This window comes from Oculina patagonica, chromosome 8 (assembly GCF_052425735.1).
Source record: "Oculina patagonica isolate OP01 chromosome 8, crgOcupat, whole genome shotgun sequence".
Lineage (NCBI taxonomy): Eukaryota > Metazoa > Cnidaria > Anthozoa > Scleractinia > Oculinidae > Oculina > Oculina patagonica.
In genome coordinates, this window is record NC_135765.1 from 31,931,618 (window position 1) to 31,955,596 (window position 23,979).

At 38.0% G+C, this 23,979-nt stretch overlaps 2 protein-coding genes across 6 annotated transcripts in view; both read left to right on the plus strand.

Annotated features, from left to right (window-relative positions):
- The window catches only part of LOC144664404 (intraflagellar transport protein 81 homolog), a 117,768-nt gene that overhangs the window by 58,932 nt on the left and 34,857 nt on the right, over positions 1 to 23,979 (plus strand). The window lies entirely within an intron of this gene.
- Positions 66 to 23,813, plus strand: LOC144663667 (uncharacterized). Of its 4 annotated transcripts, none has more exons than XM_078524681.1 (36): positions 66 to 425; positions 2,550 to 2,603; positions 3,305 to 3,402; positions 3,719 to 3,796; positions 6,723 to 6,788; positions 6,889 to 7,026; positions 7,541 to 7,807; positions 7,912 to 8,001; positions 9,255 to 9,332; positions 9,595 to 9,622; positions 10,481 to 10,512; positions 10,937 to 11,020; positions 11,505 to 11,624; positions 12,399 to 12,503; positions 13,562 to 13,600; positions 13,866 to 13,923; positions 14,159 to 14,209; positions 14,852 to 14,905; positions 15,624 to 16,040; positions 16,484 to 16,537; positions 16,698 to 16,758; positions 17,404 to 17,469; positions 17,722 to 17,747; positions 17,853 to 17,906; positions 18,267 to 18,361; positions 18,543 to 18,620; positions 18,845 to 18,876; positions 18,992 to 19,068; positions 19,410 to 19,554; positions 19,721 to 19,891; positions 20,824 to 20,917; positions 21,395 to 21,442; positions 21,532 to 21,684; positions 22,387 to 22,451; positions 22,887 to 22,924; positions 23,005 to 23,813. In XM_078524681.1, exons 1-36 carry the CDS (start codon positions 416 to 418, stop codon positions 23,121 to 23,123), a joined length of 3,243 nt encoding a protein of 1,080 aa, XP_078380807.1. In that variant the 5' UTR covers positions 66 to 415; the 3' UTR covers positions 23,124 to 23,813. The 4 variants fall into 4 exon arrangements, with proteins under 4 accessions (XP_078380807.1, XP_078380804.1, XP_078380805.1 ...); XM_078524678.1 differs by having other exon boundaries at positions 17,722 to 17,743; positions 17,846 to 17,906; XM_078524679.1 differs by having other exon boundaries at positions 13,869 to 13,923; positions 17,722 to 17,743; positions 17,846 to 17,906.

Sequence of the window (23,979 nt, forward strand, 5' to 3'; positions counted from 1 at the left end):
AATTTTACCCCTACCCCGACAGAGATTTGCGTTTTCAAACAAAAAAAGCGAGGAGGTCTGAGGAGAGAGTTTCGCGTCTTTTCACGATAAGCTGTTTTCATTTGGAGTCCGTGCATTCTTTATGCAAGAAAACATCTCCGTGAGAGACCTCATTTAACCTTAATTTTTTTGGCGTTTGAACTGCAATTTGAAGGGCAATGTAATCGTATTCAGTTTCGTTCGCTGCAGCACTAAAGTTATTGTGGTGATGTATTTTTCCACGGTCAGATCGCGGGGAATTTGAAAGTATGTCAACTTTTGTTCGCTTGTTTGACAAAATATCGCTCGTTGATGTGGTTAAACAAGGTTATGATTTATGCCTCACTCCTCGAATGAAGCCCTGTCTGAGCAAGATTCTTTGATATTTCCGTGAAACATGAGCGAGGGTAAGTAAAGTAAAATTTGAACAACTTTATCAGGCTTTAAAAAGCTTGCATAAGCATAAAAATTTACTACATATCAAGAAATTTATCAACGACTTTATGTTAAAGAAGCTTACTAGAGTTGTTTAAGCTAATGTAGACTTTAAAAGGTCGCTATTGAATAAAGCTAAATGACTTACGATTAAACATAAGGCGTTTATGTGTTTATGCTTATAAATATTGTTTTTGAGAGCTCAAATATTTGAAATTCTGAACATGATTTCATGCGAGCGTACAAGTGGCACTCTGTGAACTGTGTAGAAATCGATTTCCGTAAGTCAATTCGTCAGGTCAGTTAGTTAATTGATGTTGATTTGTTATGGCTAATCAATAATCAATTGATAGCTACAAACAAAGAAAAGTTGTTTCATGTATAAACTTGTGTAGTTCATTAGAAGTTGCTGGTACAGTGGTGTCAATATATTATTACCCTAAAGGGAACTGAATATGGGCAAAATGTAAGGGTTTGGTTAGGGTTAGTTTTAGGGAAGCATTTATGCCTGGATGACAACAGAGGATAAAAACTGGTCCAAGTTATGAAATCTTTTGAACTGCAGCAAATTTTTGTTTATCGCGCCAATTTTTATCTGCGCACTGATTTTCTTTTCAAATTTGACCAAAGCAGGCCGACAAATCGGAGTGAGTTGACTGTCCTTTTGGCATTTATTGTATAATAAGGCAGCTAGCAGTATTAGTATAAATGTACATGTATGGTGGTTTTAATTAATAATTGTAATTTTTATTTCAACTTCTCCTTAGGTTAGTACCTGAACAGTTTTGTCAACTGTCCATTTTCTTGTTACAGTGTAGTAGTGTACCTTTTTCCTCTGTCAGTATTAAAACAATGCCTGACTTCCTCTATGGCGCACGCGTGCAGGGAATCATGGTACAGTAGTTGTACTTATCAAACTATGTGCGAGACTTAGCAACGATACCATGATTCCCTGCAGGCATGCGCCATAGAGGGAATCGGGCACTGTTGGTGAAAAAATTTCTTATGAAAATCAGTTTGGTTTGCATGAAAATGAACATATGTCAAATGAAACTTACTTCCAAGTGAAGATTTTTACACCATTTTGAAGCAAAGGCAGATGATAATTGGGACAAATGATGGAATACCGATTTCTCGGAACCCTTGATTTCTGGTACTTTCCTTTAATCAAAACAAAAGATTTTACCCTTAAATTTGCTTCAATCAGTCAAACAATGCAATTCCCACCCTTCGCCGCTGATATCTCAAACTTCCGATTTCTTGAATTATCTTTAATTTCCTTTGAAGGCTCTGAGGCTCAAGAAATTTGAGCTTCCATTGTTGCCTATTATGTTGTGTCAGACAATATAATGAATACAGTAAAAACCTGCGTATAAGAACACCTATTTTGGCGGTTCAGGCTGATTTGGTTCTTATATAAAGGGTTATAATCTGCAAAATCAGCCTGTAAGTGTTCTTAAGTGTTCTTAAAAAAAGTTTCTTAAAATAAGGAACATACTAGGCTACCAATAGATGAAATCAATATATATGCACACAATAATTATTGTATTTTAATTTTAATAAAATTGATTAATCAAGGCAATACTGTACTGTAATTGGGGTGGAACTATTATGTGTGCAATGAAAAGTAGTGTTGATCTTTGATATTTTTCCATATAAGAACAACTTTCATTTTTCAGGCTGAATGTGTTCTTATATAAATGGTACTTTATTTCCTAAAATCAGGCCTGGGTGTTCTTAATCCACTTGTTCTTATACGCGGGTTTTTACTGTACCAGTAATATTACAAAGGTTTTGTTCAAGACAGTAATTAGCTCTAGATATTTAGTGTATATAACACAAAAGATGTCTTAAAACAACTCCACCTTGAGCTTGAAAAATTAATTTAAATGGTTCATGTTAGCAATACAACAGTAATTATATATTCTGTATTTTATGCATGATTATAATGTGTGCATTAAATATAACTGGTGCCAACATAATGTCTTGGCTATGCATAATTAAGATGTGAAAATATTGGTAAATACTGCTCAGTTTTGAATGAATATTATCCTAAAGTTCAATAATAAATTATGGTGTTGCATGTTTTATTATAGGTATGAATTTTTCGTTTGGAAGAAGACAAGAAAAGATTGACTGGCGGAGGCTTGGTAAGAAACCACGGTGACAAAAAGATACCTAGTCCTTTAAAAAATTAGCTTTTGTAATTAGTTTTTGTCTAGATAAATATGCTAATATAAAACTCAAAGGATCTACTAGGCGATTTTTCTGTTTAATTCATAATTTTGTACATATGGAACTTAATCATGGCAGCAAAAGGTAACTTACTAAATTAAAGTAAGGTTGCTTTAATACAGTTATGTTTATTTTGTTTTTATTATACAATATTTTACTGATTATGGATAAGCAGGATCTTCTATTCCTATCATTGTTAAGGGTTTTATGCACATGGGCATGTTTTAACATATGATTTTCCTAAAATTAACTATCACAATTCTAGTCTTTGAAGGGCTGGAATAATATAATATTAGGTCTGCATGAAAATTCACAAGGAAGATAAAATGTGTTTTCATCATTTTTGTACAAATGCAATGTCAGAATTGATACAAAATTTATTCCTAAATGTTATATGATTATGCTAACATTTATCATCTAGAAAGGATGAACATTTAATTTGTTTGTCTCATGATACTAGATAGAGTCTTCATCAGGTGATAAGGTTGATTGTTTTGTCTAGACCTTCAGAATTTTTATCATCTCTTTCATGTCAATTTTCACGTTGTCCTTTTGAGGGGGAAATTATTTTATTTGCTTATTTATCTTTTAATGATCATATTTTTTCTTCAATCAGCATCTGTGGATGTCGACAGGATTGTGAGAGAGATGGATGTAAAGACACTGCAAGATAACATCATGCATGTTACATTTAGCAACATAGAGGCTGAGCTGGTAGGTGCATTCATGACAGAATATTAAATTGCCACCTACAATAGGTATATTATGCAAATGCTGTTCCAGAGAGTGATATAACACTGTTAAGAAATATTACACCATCTCTCATGCAATCTCGAGTGTTTGTTTGTTGATTGCGGCAAGGAAACATCTTGACAGAATCCCACCAGCTGGTCACAACACATTGCAACATTTTTTTTGAGCAACAACAATAACTTAGTTTTTTGATGTTTTTATTTCTGTGCTCATTGTACAATATTAATGAAGTGAACAGTTCTCTTAATATGTGACACATAATGATCTGTTTCGGCAGGGAATGCAGGGTGCTGGTTTTGATCCAAACTATATCAAGTTATTTCGACTGGCACAGCTCATAATCGAGTACCTTTTGGTAAGACATAGCTTTGTAATACAACCGAGTAGTCCCGCTTCTAAACTTTGACCATATTACTTTTTTTTGGGGGGGGGCTCCCATATGCAACGGGATGGCTTAGGGTAAGTGGCTAAGAACACAGTGAAGTGCCCACTTAGGAGAGGTATCCACCAGTTACTTGTATAGGACATTCTGTTAGCAGAGGTTGAGTTGCAGTTAATAATTCTTTCCCAATAAACCACAAGAGTGCAACATCCAGTCCCAGAATCAAAATGCAGCACTTGGATTCAGGTTTAGCAATTAACGGTCTCAGTTGTCGTGTCTGTTGTCACTGTCGATTGGTCATGTTGTCAGGAAAAATGACAGATGTTGCTAGGCGGGAATTACAATGTTCTGACTTGGAAAAAAACAGACAGAACATTGTCATTGCCACCTAGCTACGTCTGTCATTTTGCCTGGCAACACAATCAATCAACCTGAATCCGCTATAATACATGCCCTTTCTAGCACAAGGGTTACATTTAAAGTTTTTTTGAAAAATTTAAAACTTTTATGTGGAGATTTAATCTAGGACAAGGCTGTGCTCTAAGGAAATTTTCTGGGAGCCCTTCAGGCTCCCAACCCTGCCAGGTAGGGTGCCCAGCCCTTTGGGTTGGTCGCCCAAACTAATTAATTATTCAATTTATTAATTATTCAATTAATTAATTTATTAATATTATCATGGTTTAATAAGTTAATAATTAATTTACAATAAATTTAAATCATACAACCAATTAAGATTTGTTGTTGATTTTATTTCACAGCACACTCACTATTCACACTCACTATTCTATTGTTTTTGTCAATACAGACCTAATACAGAGAGTTTGTAAGAGGTTTTATTTCGAATGATGACATTATGGTCTAACCCTAAACAAGTTGCAGGTCTCATTTTTTTTTTTTCATTAAAATTGACTAAATTGCAAATTTCATGGCATACAAATATGTAGTTCAACAATCAGAAGTTCTTTGTTACTTAAGCAAGCAAATACATTATCTTATAAGTATCAAAAACGAAACTGTCATTCCACAGCCTTAAACTCTAAATGTATCAGACGTAAATAAAAATTTAGTGTTCACTGCCACTGAAATTAATTAGTAAATCTGATAAGTAAATCTTAATGACGAACTTGCAAATTTCAGGGCATACAACAGCATGGTTGACGATTTACACGACTGTAGTTTTACTGTAGCGGCTTTGTGAATCGTGAGTCAAAAAAGTGTGAATTCCAGTATGCCTGTCATATGAAACCCATCGAAATTTTCGCGCCAAAACGTTAGAATTTCTACCTTTTCGTAAAAAATTAATTCTTACTTTATCTAGTTTCATAAAAGAACGCCAGAGAAGTTAGGGCTAAAATCATTAATTGCAAGCTTTTCTTGTTTCATCGATCGGTTTATTTGTCGAGAGTTTAAAAAAAATAAGAAAGTCGCAAGAATTTAAGAAAGAACATTTATTATAAATAGGTTGAGTTTCTATTCTTGTGACGGCTGAAAGAACCGCCATTTGAATGATAATCTGAGCCATGCAATTGATAAAGAAACGGACTGATTTAAACATGCAGAAATTTATGGAACTGCCAACAATCTTACATTTAAAATCTTTTTTACAGTTCACAAGGGTTTAATTTCACACACGGCGAAGTGATTGTTACTATTTTTAGCGGCCACCGCATTTTGACAAACTTGTGATATCCAACGAAAATTCCTTTATTAGCGTAAATATCTCCAAAGTTCTATTAAATATCGTTAGAAATTTCATTTGAAATTACCACAGTAAATCAAGTTGTAAAACAAATAAATTCCATTAAGCTGAATGACAACAACATTTTATCGAGATTTGCTTTAATTAGAGTGCAACAAGTCGTCGCTAAGGCTACGTTTACACGGACACGGTTATCAATCGACACGGTTTCATGACCTCGAAACCGCATCGAAAACGACACGGTTTCGAAGTGTTTACACGGAGCCTATTTAACGATTTTCCGACTGTTTTCGAATGTGATTGTATAAGCAAGCGCTGCTCTCTATGCTTGTTTCACCATGTTTACTCTTCGCAAGCCAGCCAGTACGTGCCAAAATACATGGCCGTTTTCAAATCGATGCGGTTTCGCCGTTTTTGACCGTTTACACGACAACGAAACCGTATCGTTTTGAAAACGCTCCACTTTTGACAGCGTTTTCAAAACGACCCGGTTACAGTAGTGGTCTCGATCGGTGCCGTGTAAACGAAAGGCGTAACCGCATCGCTTTCGATGCGGTTACAAATGAAACCGTGTCCGTGTAAACGTAGCCAAAATTAATCTATTCCTTTGTAAACATCTCCAGACGCAGAAATTTGCATGTGCGAAGAATTTCATTTCATGCTAACACTAACTCACTGCCCTTACGAAAACTATTGATATACCAAAATAAATGGGAACTAAACCATCTCGAAGAAAAAAATCAAGATTTTTAACCCATATTATTATATTTTTTAAAATGTTCGTGCGGTCCGTCACGTGCAAAGTCAAGCTTGTGTTAAATCATGTGGAACGAACTTGACAGCGCCGGCAAGCGTAAACATTTGACTCCGTAATGTGTGGAAGGCTATTTTCCCGCGAAAAACATAATCAATCTGCAAAAACATAATTTTACAGTCAATTTCCTGCTATACTACAGTGTGGAACAGCGAACAAGAGGGCCAGCCGTGCCCGGCCGGGCCACCAGTTTTATTTTCTGGTCGCCCGAGAGCAAATGTTAGTCGCCTGAGGCGACCGGGCACCGCTAGAGCACAGCCTTGTAGGAGTTTAGAAACATTGTACACAATCATCTTGAAGTTTGCCTTCTCACAAAACACCTATTAATTTAAAGTAGACCAATAGTGGTAAGTATGAAGTAATTTCCAGTTCATTTTCCTTGTCAGCATTCTCAGCAGTTCCTGTCGGCAAGTCTTGAAGTAGAAAACAAAACACTGCAGGAATCTTTGGAGGTAAATAAAAGTTTTAGTTCACTAGTCAGGTTTAAATTGTTAATTTTGTTCTTGTTGCAAGAATTAGGTTGGATCATGATTTATCACTGCTGTATTACAGGCAAATGAAAAGGCCAAGAAAGAACTAGAGGTGAAAAGGGAAGCTTACAAAAAACTAAAGAAAGAATGCCAGAAACAAAAGCAGTGGATTGCTGAGTATCAGCTTCTAATCAGGGCTGGAGCTAGTGGATCACATAAGGTACGTTTTGTGCGTGCACCTTGACATGGTTTTCCAAGACCTTTGATGTAAAGGAAATAAAATTGCAGCACTTTTGTAGGATGGTTACATTTTCCTTCTATTTAAGCTTAGTGGCCCATCAGGTCAAATTTATCCTGGTTTCCGTAGAATTACTAAAGAAACAAGGGGTATTTTTTTACCCCATTCTGGATGGGATGCTAGTCCATCACAGGGTTACTCTCAGCGTTGAAATTTGCTGAATGCACATTTATACACCTGGGTAAAGAGAGGCTGAGGCATGACGAGAATAAAGTATCTTGCCCTAGTACTGTCCATGGTTGTTACCCAACCTGCTCAATCCAGAGTCTAGTGTAATTGGACCATATTGGTGAATTGTTACCTACAGTACGTAATCTGACAAAGTCAGGGTAACTGATTCCAGAGTGAAGTGCCAAAACTCATGAGCCATTGGGCATTCTAATAATTGCAACATAATTTAGTTAATCTTTTATTAATAATTGAAATTAATTTTTAGTGTCCATATTGCCCCAAGTCATTTGTGAGCCATGAGTACGTCATAGCCCACCTGTCAAGGCGACATGGTGAACACTCAACCCAGATGAATGGAATGGTGATCTCGGCGGCACCTGTAAAATCCGTGGGTGCTGTTACCATGGAAACAAAACCAGGCATGACAGAGAAAGAGAAGAGTGATCTTGAGGAGGAGTTGGAAATGATTAAACGGAGACTGCAAAAAACTGAACGCGAACTTGAAGAGGAGAAAAAACTAACTCGATCACAGGTTTGAAACAACACCTTACAGCAGTCTTTGGTATGCACATTATGATTTTATCATCTGTTAGCACTGAACAGTGTTTTTAATCAGCTTTTATTGTTTGTTTACAGAGAGGTCAGTTGACGGCAGAAGATCAAAAGATTGATGAACTTAAAGCAATGTTTGATCAGTGGCAAAAGGAAGAAAAAGCTGAACAACAGGTAGGTTTCTTCCTCAACCAGTTGGCAAATGTTTTTGCTTACTCTTTGCACGCATTGCAGGCCTTGTGTTAAGAGGCTGTCTCTCTGAAAACCACCCACTCAAATTCATGTTATAAAATAATTTGGCTTGAAACTCTGGCAACTGAAAGACTTAATTGAGGCTTGAACTAAAACAGATTTGGTTTTTTTCAAAATGATATTCTGGCCACGTTAGGAGCCATTAAATATTTTGCCCCTTTGGGCCTGCCGTAACATCTTGAAAATTAGAAAAAGAGGCATTTTACAAGCCACTGTAAAATATTTCATTTGCATCGAACACTGACAATTTTTATATCAATTTGTTCATTAACATTATTTTCTAGTTTTCTATTTTATAGCAATAGTGTTATTCTGTTTTTAATAGATCAGCAACTAGGTTATGCTAAAACAGTTAGACGGCTCGCTCTCAGTTTCTGTCATTTTTGATAGTTGGCTCAGGGCCTTGCCAACTATCAGCCATTATAGTTCACCACTAAATTTTCTCCGATTCTGATTGGTTTAAATTGAACACGTGACGCGATAGTGCCCTTCCGCCGGAGGGCACTATCAGCCCATAGTGCCCTCCCGAGAAAAATGCCCGGATCGATAGTGCCCGCCCGTGACTTTTTTTGTAAACAAGCGTGCCTGCAGACAAAAAAACCCAACCAAATTCACTGCATTTCGTGGGTTTCTTGTCTGGTTTTGTTTCGTTTGTTAAATTTCGGCTTTCAATTGAGTTTTTTATCCTGAAAAGTAAAAATAATTCACCATGCTCGTTTTTGTATGTGCTCACGGAAGAAAATTTAGTGGTGAACAATAAAGACAATAGAGTGTTTCTGTCTCGGAACTATCGGTCTGATAGTTGCCCCTTGGAAATTTGATGTTCTTAAAACTAGCATATAAGCCCTCGAAGCTTCGCTTCTCGGGCTAATATTTGTTTTAAGAACATCAAATTTCCGCGGGGCAACTATCAGCTGATAGTTCCTCGACAGAAACACTCTATTGTTAAAATAGAAACCTTGAACTTGCCATCTAATTGTTAAATTTTACTCTCAAAATCTAGATCAGAGAGTTCAGTTTCACAGGGTAATGAGTGACCCAAGACAGTGCAAATAATTATACTAACATGGGTGCAGACACATCTGTGGTCAGTTATTTTAGGGCTGTCAGATTTCGAAGGTGATGAGAAGCAGTCTGAGTAAGGTGATGGCTCAAAATTATTTTTTTTATTGCAGCAAGAAATGGCTGAGTTCAAGAGAACTTACATGCAAGATATGAACAAAGTTAAAGCAGAGAGAGATAAGTTTTCTGCTGTAAGTTAATTTAAATTTTAGTTGGGCTTTTTCTCTATAAATAATTATAGCAAAATAATGTCCTGAAAGGTGTGAATCTATAAAGACATGAACAAAATGGCCCTTAAAGTTTTATGTAATCTGATTGGCTAACAGCTGTGTTTGAACTTTCATACTGCACTCTTATCAAATCAATCAAATCAACTGTGTGATGTATAGCTTAAAAGCTTTATTTTATCTGCACATGTAACACTTCTGAATTTATTTTTAATTTATTGTACAGGATGTGATTGCATTGAAAGAGCAGCTGAGTAAGTAGAACAATAAAACTCAATCATTTTACTAGTTTTGATATACCGTAAAATTCCAGTTACAAACCCCCCCCCCCCACCCCCTTATAAGCCTCCCCGGTTATAGCCCATCTACTTGGAAACAAAAAAATACATCCGGTTATAAGCCCTCCCGGATATAAGCCCCCCTCTGTCAGATGACAGTACTGAACATGGCTAAATGTTGCTTTATTATGCGTTTTTAACTTAAAAACGTATTTCGATCAACACTCCCGTGGCCCGTTTCGAAACGTTTTTTTATTCCGCTTATAATCCCTGGCCCGGATATGTCATCATCAGTTTTATTATGGAAGCTAACATGAGGCCTCTATCACTGATCAGTGCTTTGTACTCAGATTCTTAATTTTTCATGTTTCTGGCAACAGTGCCAGCCTCAAACTCAGCTGTGTTCTTTAACCTTTATCTTGACAGTTCCTTTGCATGATTTTGCGATTTGTCCACTTCATTTCCATTGGGGCCATCTGAATACCACATTTTGAAGAGCTGTTCTAAGGGGCATTTAGACCCCCTCCCTTCAAAGCTGTTTTATTGTCTTCAATGTAATCATTTGTGCTTAAAGCTATCTTTGAAAAGTTTATGCCTGAATCAGGGATGTCGCTAAGGGCCAGCTGCCGGCTAATTTTACCGGCTGAAAGAGAAACTTAAATCCCGTCGAAATTACACATGAAAACAAAGACTTAGCATTTTTAGAGCTGCCAAGACCAGAAAAGCCAGCTGGGCTTGTTGATGAGCCGGCTTAGTGTTTTCTTAGCTACATCCCAGCTGAACAGAATAGTCATTTTTAATGTAACAATAATTTGATATTTTTTGTCATTTCAGAAAAAAGGACATCAATGATAGGGTCAATAAGAGTAAGTTTTGTTTTCCAATAACCATTAATCTGACTCAAGATGAAAGCAATCATTGTGGTTCCTTGACTGGTTTCTGTAGCATTAAAGAGCTAGGCATGTTGCTGGTCATTGCAGGTTACTCCCTCTTTGCTAGGTTTCCTTCCCCAAAATTTGACTTGTACTCATACTTATAGGGGGAGGGTGGTTCTGTGGGGAGGGGAGGAAGGGGGAAGGCACTGGGCGGGTGAAGGGTTGTGCCCAAGGACCCTGATGACGAGGGCTCTCAACCTCTGTACATCTAACCTGACACTGTGTGGCTCGTCCCTTCTATAGAGGAGTTGAAACACTGCTGGTCACTTCACTAGCACCACTCACGTGTTCACTTAACTCTTACTTATCCACTTGTTGTAGTGGCAGGTTACATGTATGATGTTTTATTTATCAGGATGAAGATGAAACTGATGCTCCATCTAGAGCCAACCGAGATGACATCTCACAACAACAGCTTGTGTTACAGTTTGAAGAAAAGGTCAGTCTAAGATTTTTGTTTAATAATTGAAACCTCTGAGACGTGACTCTCCTATATCCTGGGTTAGAACCATGCAACTCAAATTTCGTTTGATGCACTAATTTGTTATTAGTTTTCTCTTTTCTCTAAGGGTTTTCTCTGGGTTATCTTGTTCCCTTTGCCACCACCGCTGCCACCACCGCGCCCCCGCCTCCGTCGCCACCACCACCACCACCTTCTCCTCCTTTAATTTGGAGGAAACTGCAAAAACATCACAGAAACAGTTTTAAAGATGTAGGATTTGCGTCTGAGTGATGTTGCTTTTTTTTAAAGTGAATTGTTTAATAAAGTGTAGGCTTAGGCAACAACAAAATAATATTGTGTGACAAGCACAATTATATTACATTTACACTTGGAGTTCAGTCTTAGGTTTGGTAAAAGTGTTGTTCCGTTTTACCTTATTACATGAAATTTTGTTTGTTGCCTATTTGCTTCTCCTATTCAGGTTAATCAGGTAAAGACAGAAACAGAGCAGAGTTTACAGAAGCAGATGCAGAAAATGCAGCAGAAATTCAATGCTCGGGAGGAGAAATCCAAAAAAGAACACAGAGAAGAGATGGGCCAGGTATGGGCTGTTTCTGTTTGGGGGTCACAACTCAACATCACCAACATCATCATTATCATCATCATCATCATTTGCATGTATTTTCTTTTCATTTTGTATTACATTGTTTGAATGAATGAATTAAAAAAAAAAATCATCATCATCCTTGTCGTCGTCGTCAGCATCATCATCATCATCATCATCATCATCATCATTGTCATCGTCATCATCAGCAGCATTAGCATCATCATAATCTCATCATCATCATCATCATCATCTTAGTTGTCATGATCTTAGTTGTCATCATCATCCATCCATTAATAGTTTGCTTTTTCTATTGTAACTTTAGATTTTATCTTACCTGTAAAGTGCTTTAGAATAATTTTTCTATAATTGTAGCGCTATATCAATTAGATTATTATTATCATTATCCCATCTCCTCCTCGTGAAGAATGGGGCCACTGATCCTCCTCCTTCAAGCCACCCTGTGTATGGCTGCTATCTGTGCCTCCCCCCCCATGTCTTTAATCCGAGATCTGACACAATGCCATAAAAACCAAGCTCAAAATGTTATTTTTGGTTAACACTCTGGACTCTGTTGAAAGTTTGAGGGGTAACAGGTAAAAAAACTGAATACAACAAATTCAGATAAGATAAAATGAACAAATTGTCTGTCTGTTTTGGGCTTGTTCACAAAGTAATGAAACAGATAAAACCTTTAAAAGCGTGGATTCAAAGGTAATGGTTTGGAAACAAAGGAGCACCAAGTTTATACATGTCCTCTTGTGTATTTAGTTTCAAGAAATGTTGAGTCAGTATGAAGAAAACCTACAGAATGAAAGAATAGATAAGGATCGACTTTCTGGAGACTACGAGAACAAAATACAGACGCTAACCAAGGTAAGAATGTAACTTTCTTTAGCTTAAACAAAAATTTGTCTCTCTTGCTGCGTTCAGTTCTTCTCCTGCTCAAGAGATTTTCAACAGACCTGTTTCTGAATGGTTGTTATTTCGAGTGGAAATTCAAAAACTGAGCAGCAACCAATCAGAGACGTACATGGATGTCAGTTGAGTTACGTCATCACTATGGAATTTTCTCGAAATTTTTCTATAGATCCGGTTGGTAATCAACAAAGTTACATCGTCGCCTTTTTTCCGATGTTACAAAATTACCTTAAAATCGAAGTAAACATGAAAGTAAGAACTTATTAAGGCAAAAAAATAGAAGGGATAATTATAAACCTGGATGGATGGTTAAAATTGAAGAAAGTAAGATGAAAAATAGATGCGCCAATTGTGACGTGGCTGCTCTAGTTAGGAGAACAATTGCCTTCCTTATTTGGTTGGAATCCTGTCTCTGAGAATTTACCTAGCTCGCGATTCTAGAGTTGTTGCTAAGTAACATGATGCGAGGTGACGTTGTCCTCGTGCTATTTCTGAATGGACATAAATCTGAATGGGACATTCCTTGCCCCAACCCCCTCTCCCCAAATTGATTGACTGGATGGTCTTTAGGGGTGTAGAATCGACCGCGGTCAAACGACAGAAATATGCAAAAAACAAGAAAAGTACATTAAAGATAAGGTTTTAATTTTCACAGTATAAAGATTGGTACATAACCTGCTTCCTGGGGATTTACTAAGTTTTTTTGAGCTTTACTAAAAAAGTTCTACGTGTTGAAAATAGCGACATGAGGACTTGTCGGCGCCATTTTGTCAAAGCACTTTGGTTCGGATGCGGAACATTTAAAAAGTAAAAAGACTCGTTTACCTGTGGAAATGGGAAAATGTTTTCCCCGCAGCAACTATTTTATCGATCCTTGCTCATACTAACTCTTAAGACGAACGAAATTCCCCGAAATAGGAAGAAAAGCTGCCTGTGCTTTTGACCGCGGTTAAGGTGTAGAAGTGCTACAAGAGGTCTTGTGTTTTACTTACCGCTAAATACTTCTTTTACAGCAAGTTCAAGATCTCAGCAATGCCCTGGAGTCGCAAAAGGTAAGAAAACTAATACTTACAGTACGCTGTAAGTTTCAATTCTCTGAAGTAAACTCTCTTGTTGAGTAAATGGACAACGAGTAACAGGTTGGGTTGATGCTTCATGTCGTAACACTTGTTCACCTTTCTTCACTGAGTCAGGCAAGAGACAGGCAGTGGCCTTTACGTATCCAACAAGACATTTTCAAGGTCTTTCTACCAATTATATTACAGCAGCCCGATTCAATATACATGATTGATTTATATTTCATATTTTGTTTCTTAGCAGGTGGAAACAGACAGAGTTCAGTACACATTTAATACTCAGCCACCTTCACTCCTTGGTATGTATATCTGTTAAACTGACATATCATACAGCATAATTAACTTTGTGGTGTTCTGTGAGAGTGGAACTCGTGTATGCGGTGTTCACTAGGTAAGCATAACTCAATGTAGCAAATTTCCAATATCTTCTGAAAATGTTCTTTTTTTTCTGAGTTTTTCCCTGGGGGAGGGGGTGGAAATGCAAATATTTTATGAGTAACAATCAATAATTTTGCTGTATTTTGACATCTGTAGCTTCTACACCTCCCGTGCCAGCTCCAAGGCAAACCGAGCGGCCTGTTCAAGGTGAGTAGAACTAAGAACAAAAGTCAAAGTTGTAAAAAAATTCGATTAAAAAAGCTTCAAGCAATTTAGTTTAAATGCAAGCTCTGTGTAAACTGAAATATAAAGCGATTTTCGATTGAGTGTCATAAAAAAACGAAACCAAAATTATCACTCTGGCCAATCTTAAAGGAAACGGATAATCCAGTGAACCAATCAAAACTCAAAGCAAATGCATGGAGCCAGTGTGAAGCGCGGGAAAACGTGTGTGAGCGAGTCATGATTAGTTTTGCTTTTACTTCTGATTGGTCAAGAAAGTGGTGGGAGTTTTTTTTAGACCAATCACTCCGTTGTAATGCAAAACCAACGAAAACGTGAACAACTTCTGACACACAAGTGAAAACTACTCTACTAGTAATGGTTGTGAGTTTGGAGCAATTTGACATCTAGGGGAGGGGTGGGGTGGCGAATGATGGCCTAGATTCTCGCGAGAACGAAACTAATGTCACAAGATAGTGGAATGTCGTACATCAAACTGTCAATAACCTCATGTCTCCAATCATTGTGTCTTTCCATTTATCGTTAGTTAATTAAAGTGTTTAATTGTCTTGTAGTATGATTCATGCAGCGAAAAGTTTAGTAAGTTTAAATGTTATTTTCCTCCAGCTGAGCCCAGGGAAAGGGAAAGAGCAAAATCTCCTGAAAAAAGTGTAACAACAGGTACGCTCGACATTTTGCGAATTTTTTTATATTTTTTTATTTTTTTTAATTTATTTATTGAACACAAAGAACACTGCTTACAACACAAATACATACACTACTTACAATGCTACTTACAATACTTATTACATTGTTTCTTCACTACTTTTGTAAACATTTCTTTTTGTTTTTATGCCAACGGTGACGTATAATAAACAGTAAAAAAACCTCATCACACAGCTAAGTTTTATCAAAATAAGTACAGTACAAGTTTGATGTGTGGTGATAAAAATTTGACAAAGGGTGAAAGAAAGTTGATTTTAAATCCCTGGTCAAACGGCAACGCAAGTGGATGCAAGTAGACGCAAGTTGAACTGACGTACAAACTTGCGTTGGGTGGCCAAACGGACTCGCAAGGGCACGCAAGTTGTCAGAAAAGTCATTTCAATGATACTGCGCGCGCTGCAATTCAGTACTTGAAGTAAACAGCAAGACTTAAGTTTACTTGAATTGGGTGGCCAAACGGTAAAAAACTTGCGCCGACTTGCGTGCAAATTTTGATCTCGACCAAAGTGAACGCAAGTCATCGCAAGTCAACGCAAGTGCACGGAAGTCCTGGCCAAACGGAAACGCAAGTGGACATATGTTGAAAACTTGCGTCTCCGTTTAGCCAGGCCTTAAAGGTTCGAAATTATCACACATCATTTGCACTTTCGTTTGTTTTTTGTTTTGTTTACAGGGGAAACCATAACTCTTTATGTATCGACAAACCAAACCAAGTCTGGACAATACCGCTTATGGCGACAATCCTCCGATGGATCTAACGAATGGTCCAATCTCTTCGGTTTCTCTGCCTTCATAAAACCCACAGGGAACTTCACCTACCCGGTGTATGTGTTCGCCGCAGCGGGATCCCCGCACTGGCGACAATATATATCGGGGAGTTCCTCCCCGCCCAGCCCGGAGTATCGTCTAGACTATATGTTCTACTGCTCTCAATCGTCTTTGCCCGGGACTTTGCAATATCACGTGCTAGAAGCGGGGAGTGTTCCTGTGATCAGATCGTACGTCTGCAGGAATAAAAGTGTCCCGGGATGGAAGCACAAGGGACTGTCGTTCTTTGCTCCTAAACAAGCTTTGGGCGGCGACAAAACACGTATGTAAAGGAATTGTTGTTTTAAACCTTTTCTGTTTTTACGTTGTAAAATATCACTTTCAAATCGAAGGAATTTGCACAATGACGCCGGGCAGCAGAGATAAGCAAAGAGATATGCGCGCGCAGTGCCCATTGGGAGATAGGGGGATTGCGTACCACATATACTGAGGCAATATTTACCACATTTTATGTGACGAGTCGTCTGCATGAGCAATTTTCGTATATGACAACTTTTATTTGTCACATAAGAGCTAACACGCCAGCTTATCAACAAATATATTTGTCACATATAAAAATCCCAAAGGAAAGTAAAACGGATTACGAGGTTTTCTTTAAACTGGATTTGTGATAATCGCATCAGTTGTTTAAAGTAGTCAGACATTTTAGGCTAAAATGGAGATTGCAGGCAACGTAGATCTTTTTGTTTGTTTGTGTATTTTCAGTAACAAGTGTTTCTGCATCGTTCGAATCTACTTTGACGGAGGACAAAGAGCAAGGTTTGTTCAACTCTGTGTTCCTTTGGTTGCTCAGTTAATGCTTTTAACTGAGTCAAATGAATGACCATCGTGTCTCGACCATTTTTTGTAAAAACCAAAAACATCTCAACTTTGTGCAAAGATCGATAATTCTGATCTTCAATAATTCCTTTATTTATAGACTTTGAGCCAAGTGAATCTGAATCTGAAGAAGAGGTCTCTGCTTCTGCAGTACCGAAAGTGTAAGTACCTTATTACATGAAACTTTCGCGACACTTAAATTTCGCGATTTTGCGAAAACTTTGTATTTTGAATCACTTTAATTTCCCGTTTTTAGGGAAGACACAATTTACATTTCTTGGCAATATCATTTAACATGCCCTTGACTTAAATAAAACGACCTCATCCAAGGAACAATAACGCCAATGGACGGGTCTAAATCTCGGCAATAGCAACAACATATCTTTTCTCACCATGTCTACAAGTTATTTTAGTAGGTCATGCTTGTACGTGCATGAGTTATTGTCAGTCAATTTAGTGACGACGAAATGCATTTACATTAAAATTCCTTCCTTCATTGGTACTAAACTTATTCTTTCTTGATTATTGACATAGTGTGAGTCACTTAATTTTTGCGTCATGTTCGCGTCACTTTAATTTCGCGAAATTAACGTGTCGCGAAAATTTCATGTAATAAGGTAGCTTTATACTTTAGATTTTTAAAACTTAAAAGAAAAACTTCGCAGAAAAAAAAACACTTTTTTAAAACTTGTACAACATAGAAAACACTCATGAGTTTTCTGCTCAATATATTTTATTTGAATGGTCACACACTAGGGTTTCATCCACACACATAATAATTATATTATTTATCGTATTGTTTTCAGTGAAGTGGAAGATGTTGATGCAAATGAAAGCACAGTTAGTGCTGAAGACGTCAAGGAAATAACTTCGTGAGTTCCCTTCCTCTACCTCGACTGTAGTAAAAACGTTTCTTTATAATTCATACACTTACGTCTGCCCTTTCCGTGTCCAAATATCTCCATGAAACTCGCACATGGTGCTTTAACCAATCACAACGTAGCTGTATTCTTCTCGACCAATGAGGTGCATGAAGTCCAAAACTGCACGTGATGTGATATCTGGTTCACGTGATATGTTATTGCTCTAAATATTAATTTTCTTCTTTGTCTTTCTTTTCACAGAGGGCTTTCCAGCTCTGAATGGGTGAGTTTTCCTATCGTTTTTTCTTTCCTCTGTAGCTAATTGTAAACTGCTTCATAGTTCAGTGACTAGCTGAATGAAACTCATATTTTGTTGTTTTCACAGGGTACAGCCACTTTAGAAGTCGGAACGTTCCATCCAATTCCCCATAATCAGTTAATAACAAGTAAGAATTTACAATGAAATGTCACTTGATAAAGTGAATATATGAAAGACATATTATATTATAGGTGAACTGCGGATAAATGATGAAATGAATAAAATGATCCTCGCAAAAACCATCACCATTACCATCTGAGCCTTGATACGTTGGGAACAGGTCAACGTATCAAGGCTCGGTTTTTGATTGGTCAAGAAATTAGGGAAGCCAACAAAAAAATGTGAAAGTCAATCAAAAACTCTACGGAAGGACAGCGGCAGCGGCATTTGTTTGTTTTATTTTTGTAAAGCGGTGAAATTCGTAACTTCATGGATTGTCCTTGTTAGACATGAATAATTTTTATCTTATAACACTTTCCTTTTGCAGCTCGGTTCAACCACAGATTTGATGAAGTGCGAGCGTGTAGACAGGAAATAGTTCAAATACTGGACCAGAAACTTTCTAAACAAGGACTATCGCCGGTGAGTACAGATCTTCTCTTAACCTTTTAGAACTTTTGACGTCTAGAAATGAAAAATATTGCGATAACTAGCGAAGGCCACATTGCAAGAGAATGCCTAAAGGTGTTTCCTGGTTTTTTTTTTTTTTTTTTTTGGGAAGCTTAATCTCTCTAATGTTTCTGAACTTTCGGTTTGTTTGCAGGAAAATGGAAGGCTGTCTTCACAGAAGATGGAGGCCAAAATGGCCGCCCTAAAAACGGAGAGACAAGCACGGAGCAAGGTGAAAAGAAGTTTTTTTTAACATTTTATAGCTGATGTATGGACAGCATGTTTCTTTTTAAAACAGACCGTGCATTTCGCGGGGTTTTCTTTTACATTTGCCGCGAAACGTACAATCCTCTTTTTTCTTTCAACGGAGACAAATGTGCATAAAATTGTAAACGCGGCTGTGCGGTTCCTAATGTATCTACATTGCTTTTTTTGCTTTTATTTCTCTTCTTTCAGAAAATCAAGAATTTCACGGCAGTCAGACAACAGTAAGTAGTATGAGTTTCTTGGTATTCGCTTGCACTTTTAATCTCTACACTCTTTAAACTTCTCTGCACGTGGTGCGTGCTTATATTTATACATGTAAAACTTGTTTTGCTTTAGGTGTGTGGAAGAGTTGGAAGACATAATGAAGAAGACTTACCGTAGTGGAACACCAACAGGAAAACCAAGCTCACCAGGTTTGTGATGTTCTTTTGTCCTCCCTTCTACCTAGATCACAGGACACCCAACAATACTGGTTTGAATTTTTAGAACAATGCTTGACAAATGACAAGAACCCATTGGGAAGTGAGAATGAGTGACATTGGCGAGGATGGAAATGGGTTTCAATCGTCAAATTTAAAACCACGAGAGTAATGCTAGAAACTTTAGCTTACGTTCCTTTTAAATTTTGTAAAAATCTTCTTGCAACATGGAACATATCTTAGAAATTGCTTTCCAATTTAGTAAAGTTTCTACTTTTTCGATCAGGACATTTAAGCAAATACGCATAATATACAGCTGTATATTTTCTCCTTAGTTCCCGCGGGTCCTCGTCCCGGAACCCGTTCTCCCGCGAGTAAGCCTCCTACATTCAAGTCTACAGCAACCGCTGTCCGTACTTCCGCTGCACTGCAGCCAGGCCGGAAGTCACCTGCTCCGAGAGGGACCCTGGGGTCTACTGGGTAAGTATTGCAAAGAGTTCATTAATTTAGGGGGTGGGGGATGTCACCACACGTGCGAAGAACGTGACTCGCGACGTCACTCAACGACATTTTGTTGCCTTGGTAACCATAATTGACAGCATCTGGTGAACAAACGTTTTCAATATTCGTCTGTTTTCTGTGTTAGATCAACCAGTGGTGGTGACATGACAGTTAGCGATAGATCCGTCACGGACCGCTCCTTCAGTGGCACCTCCGTTACTGAGCGGACTCTGAGCGAGTCGGAGGAGGAAGTGACCGACACTGAAGGATCACAAGACGAAGAAGAAGAAGAAGATTCCAACTGGGATTCAGAAGAGTGAGTAGATAAAGGAAAGGAAAAAGTAAAGTCTGTGTTCGAGCCAAGTAGCTCATCCCTGATGGAGGTTATCCCGGAGGGATATTTTTACTCTCCCCTGGTAGGGATGCTAATCCATTGCAGGGTTACCCCCAGCAGTAAACTCGCCGGTACCCATTTATACACCTGGTTAGAAAGGGGCACTGTGAGAGTTAAGTTACTTTCCCAAAAACACAACACAATGACTCCGGCCATCTCGAACCCGGACTGCTCTATCCGAAGTCCAGCGCACTAACCATCAGGGCCCGGTTGTTCAAAGCACGATTAAGCTAGTCCAGGATTAGCGTGAAATTTGATTTCAATTTTATATAATTTTGTTAAGGTTTTCTGTTAATATTTTCTGTCCCACAGTTTTGACATGGACCAATCTCAAACGTAACAAAATATTAGCCTTGGGAAACCCTTTTAAACAAGAGAAATTAAAATCTTGATCATCTTTTAATCCTGGGTTAGCGTTAATCGTCTTTCGAACAACCCGGCCCAGGCCACTGGGCCTCCCACCTCACAGAAAAGAAAAGAAAGCATTTTTCTTTGGAAATTTTCGGAGTGTTCGGAAACTTTCGAAAAAAGTCGGAAATCTTCGACGGATGGTGATAGGTTTAATCCGTGTAGAGTTACGTTGTCATGAATGAAAGTAATATCACTCGCATGAAAGACGATATGAAAAGCCATCATGGGGTATTTCACGGCATATCACATGAAAGGATTGCATAAGTAGCTCTCAAAAACAAAATTTCACTTCTTGTTTTGTGTGGTAAGTTAATTTAAAGTAAATTTGGATCAAAATAACTATTTGTTACATGTAGAAAGTTCGTTTTTTAACGAATTAAAGATATGGTCGGTTGCGCATAGTTTGTTTTTTGTTTTGACTTTTTTTTCTGCGATCTTCTCAGAGAAGCTGCCAAACCTGCTCCTCAGCCGACTACCAGAGTAGCAGTTCACATTCCCTCACAACAAGATCTGGAATCCGACTCGGACATTGAAGAGGTGCGCCATCCTCACGCTGAGTTTATTTACAACACGTTATCTGATGATTCCCTTTCTTGGCTCCGTCCACATTAATCCCGGCGAATAAATTGAAAAACGGAGAAATTTGAAAACGCAGTATAAAATATCTTTGTCCACACTAGTCTGGATAAATTTAAAAACGCATCTATTTTGGTCAGAAATGGATAAAACGCGTTTTCAAATACCCACTTTGAAGAGCGTTTTCGAAAAGTTCCGTTTTCAAAATGTATTCCGTCCACAAAAAAACGCAAAACCGGCGTTCAAATTTATCCACTTTAAGGAGCGTTTTCGAAAAGTTTCGTTTTCGGTGGACAATTTATACGGATTAGTGTGGACGGTTGGTCAAACGGGAGAAAAAATATTTGTTTTCAAATTTATCCGGATAAGTGTGGACGGGGCCTTGGTTGCTCATTGAGTATGTTTACAAGTGTATTATGTTTTGTATTTGTAATACAGCTGGCTGCGGTTAAAACCATTCCCAAAGCCGCCCCAAGAGGGGAAAAAGTGAGTGTTTTTTTTTCTTTTAACCAAGGAAGCTGATTACTTTTGAGAAGTAGGAAGATAGATAGTAACTTTTTTTTGTCGTTTTAAAGGTTCGCGAGTTAGCTGAAACTCTGGAGCGTAGCTTGAGCTTCGGTTCTTCAACCAAAAAACCTGCTGGCGGAGTCTCGCTTCACTTCCAGGGGAATGGTAACGAGAGAAGCGAGCCCCAGAGAACTTCTGCTCAGCAGTCCTCGGGACGACAGGTAAAAAGCATGCGCTCTTTGAAGAGTCTCTCTTACTGTATACATCTCTTCTTCCCTTTTTACTTTTCTAGCGTCAAGATCAAAAGATCGATACTCCTTACTAATTGCCACTCATTTCTTTTAATGTTAGTTCTGAGAATTTGGTCGTAGGTCAAGACACTTAAATTCGTTGTCAACATACCTTCGTTTTGTGCTATGTAGTTTCTTGGAAAAAAAAGCTGAACTTTAAAGGGACTGTGTCACGGCTATGAACCGGTAAATGTTTGCAAAGACATTAATTCGCTGATTCTAAATGACAAAACCATAGCTTCATTGCAGCCAAATGTGTCTCCCGGGCGTTATAATTTAAAGTTACAAGCAGAAAGATTAACTTTGAAAACTGTTCCGCCGGACCATATCGCAATCCGTTTCAATCTTTCGACAGTTTTGGCCATCCATACCTTCTTTTAACGCGCATTTGGTGTGTTATTTAAATATTCCTTCACTGTTTTAAGAGGTTATTTTATATATTTAAATGAGTTTGATGGTCATTCCCTATGCCTAAGTTTGGCTAAAATCCGTGACACAGTCCCTTGAATTTGATTTTTCTTTCTGGCGTTTCATTTTTTTTACCTCCCTCTCTTTTCTGTACCCTTATGAAATGTTTCGTATTTCATCCCACTTTGTTGGGAATGTGGCTTCATTTGTGTTTGTATCTCGTAGAATGAAGATGATGTCGATAGCGACTTCTCCATTTCCTCTATCGATGAGAAGACGCCAGGCAGACGGTAAGAATTGTGTACACGTTTCTTGTTAATGCTTTACTTTGCTTTATAAAAACTAAAATACGCTAAGAAAAACCCCACAGAAGGGAAAATTGGAGTTGATGAACAGCAAACGCGTCTGCCGGCGTAGAGTGGTTTTCGATTGAGTGTCGTAGAGTTAAAACCAAAGTAATTATTCTGGCTAGTCATAAAGGACACAGACAATCCAGTGAACCAATCAAAACTCGAAGCAAATACATGTAGCCGACGCGAAGCGCGGGAAAACGTGCGCGAGCGAGTCACGATTAGTTTTGGTTTTACTTGATCGGTTGAGAAAGTAGCGCGAGATTTTTAAACCAATCACTAAGCGTAGTAATGAAAACTAAAGCAAACGCGAATTACTTTCGACACTCAAATGAAAACCGCTCTGTCTTACGTACTTGCCTTTTGTCTTATTAGGGCACCCAATCAAGGTCGAGGAGCTTTACAGCCTCCAGGTAAGACTAAAATCTTGTTGCCTTATCGAGGCTGCTTTTTTTCAATTTATAAACAAAATATCATCTTGTTTCTTGTCCAGGTGGGGCGCAATCTACTGGCCGACAGAGTCCTGTGTTCGAGTTTAAAAGACCTCAACCCCAGGCTACACGCGTAGAAGCATTCACGCATGACGATTTCTCCGATTTTGACGACGACTGAGATTTCGGCTTCCCGAACATGTGTATCGGTCGCTTCTAGGAAATTCTCCGATGTAAATATCATCAAAGCTGAAATACTGCAAGCGAAACAATGCTATAATGGTTTTGAACCAATTGTTGCGAAAATTAATAATGTTTATATTACTAAGGTTGGAGAGTATATTTATAGTTGGTGAGAATAAAATATTGTAATCAAAAAGTTCACAAAGAAGCATTGTAAAGTCAAGTTTCTGTATAGTTAGTTTTGTAGACTGCATACTTAGGGATTTTGTATTTAAAATGTACAGAGAATATTCTTGGGAGTATTTGCATTGTACAATTTTCTATTCTACACTCGATGTATAGACAAACCAGCTAGCAACAAATGCCGTTTTTGAGAAACCCTCGTGAAGGTACCCGAAGCCCGTCCGTTTACCGTTGACCAATCAAATAACAACACGAGCACTCTTAAGCACACCGAAACTGTCGCGTTGACGTCACAGCAGCTTGTCGTCTTGACAACACGTCAGTTGCTAGGAAGCCTCTTTTGAAAATCGCGGGCTCGATCAGTTCTTAGAGAAGGGCTTCCGATAAAGGCATTTGTTTCTAGCTCTCCTCCACTCGTAATTTGTATGTTTTTGGTGGCTTAAAAACATTTGCAGTTTTGCAGTTTATATACATGCGTTTCTTGATTAAAAGATATTTTGAAACATTTTGAGACTGTCTTTGATATCGATTGAACGTCTCGTGTAAAACAAATTTATAACCCGTGCATTTTCTGCTCATTAAAGCTGTTATGTCTTTCTAAGTGAAATGAAGAAGACTTGCATTTCACGATTACGTGTAGAAAGCAAAGAAAATAAACTCCAACAACGCTA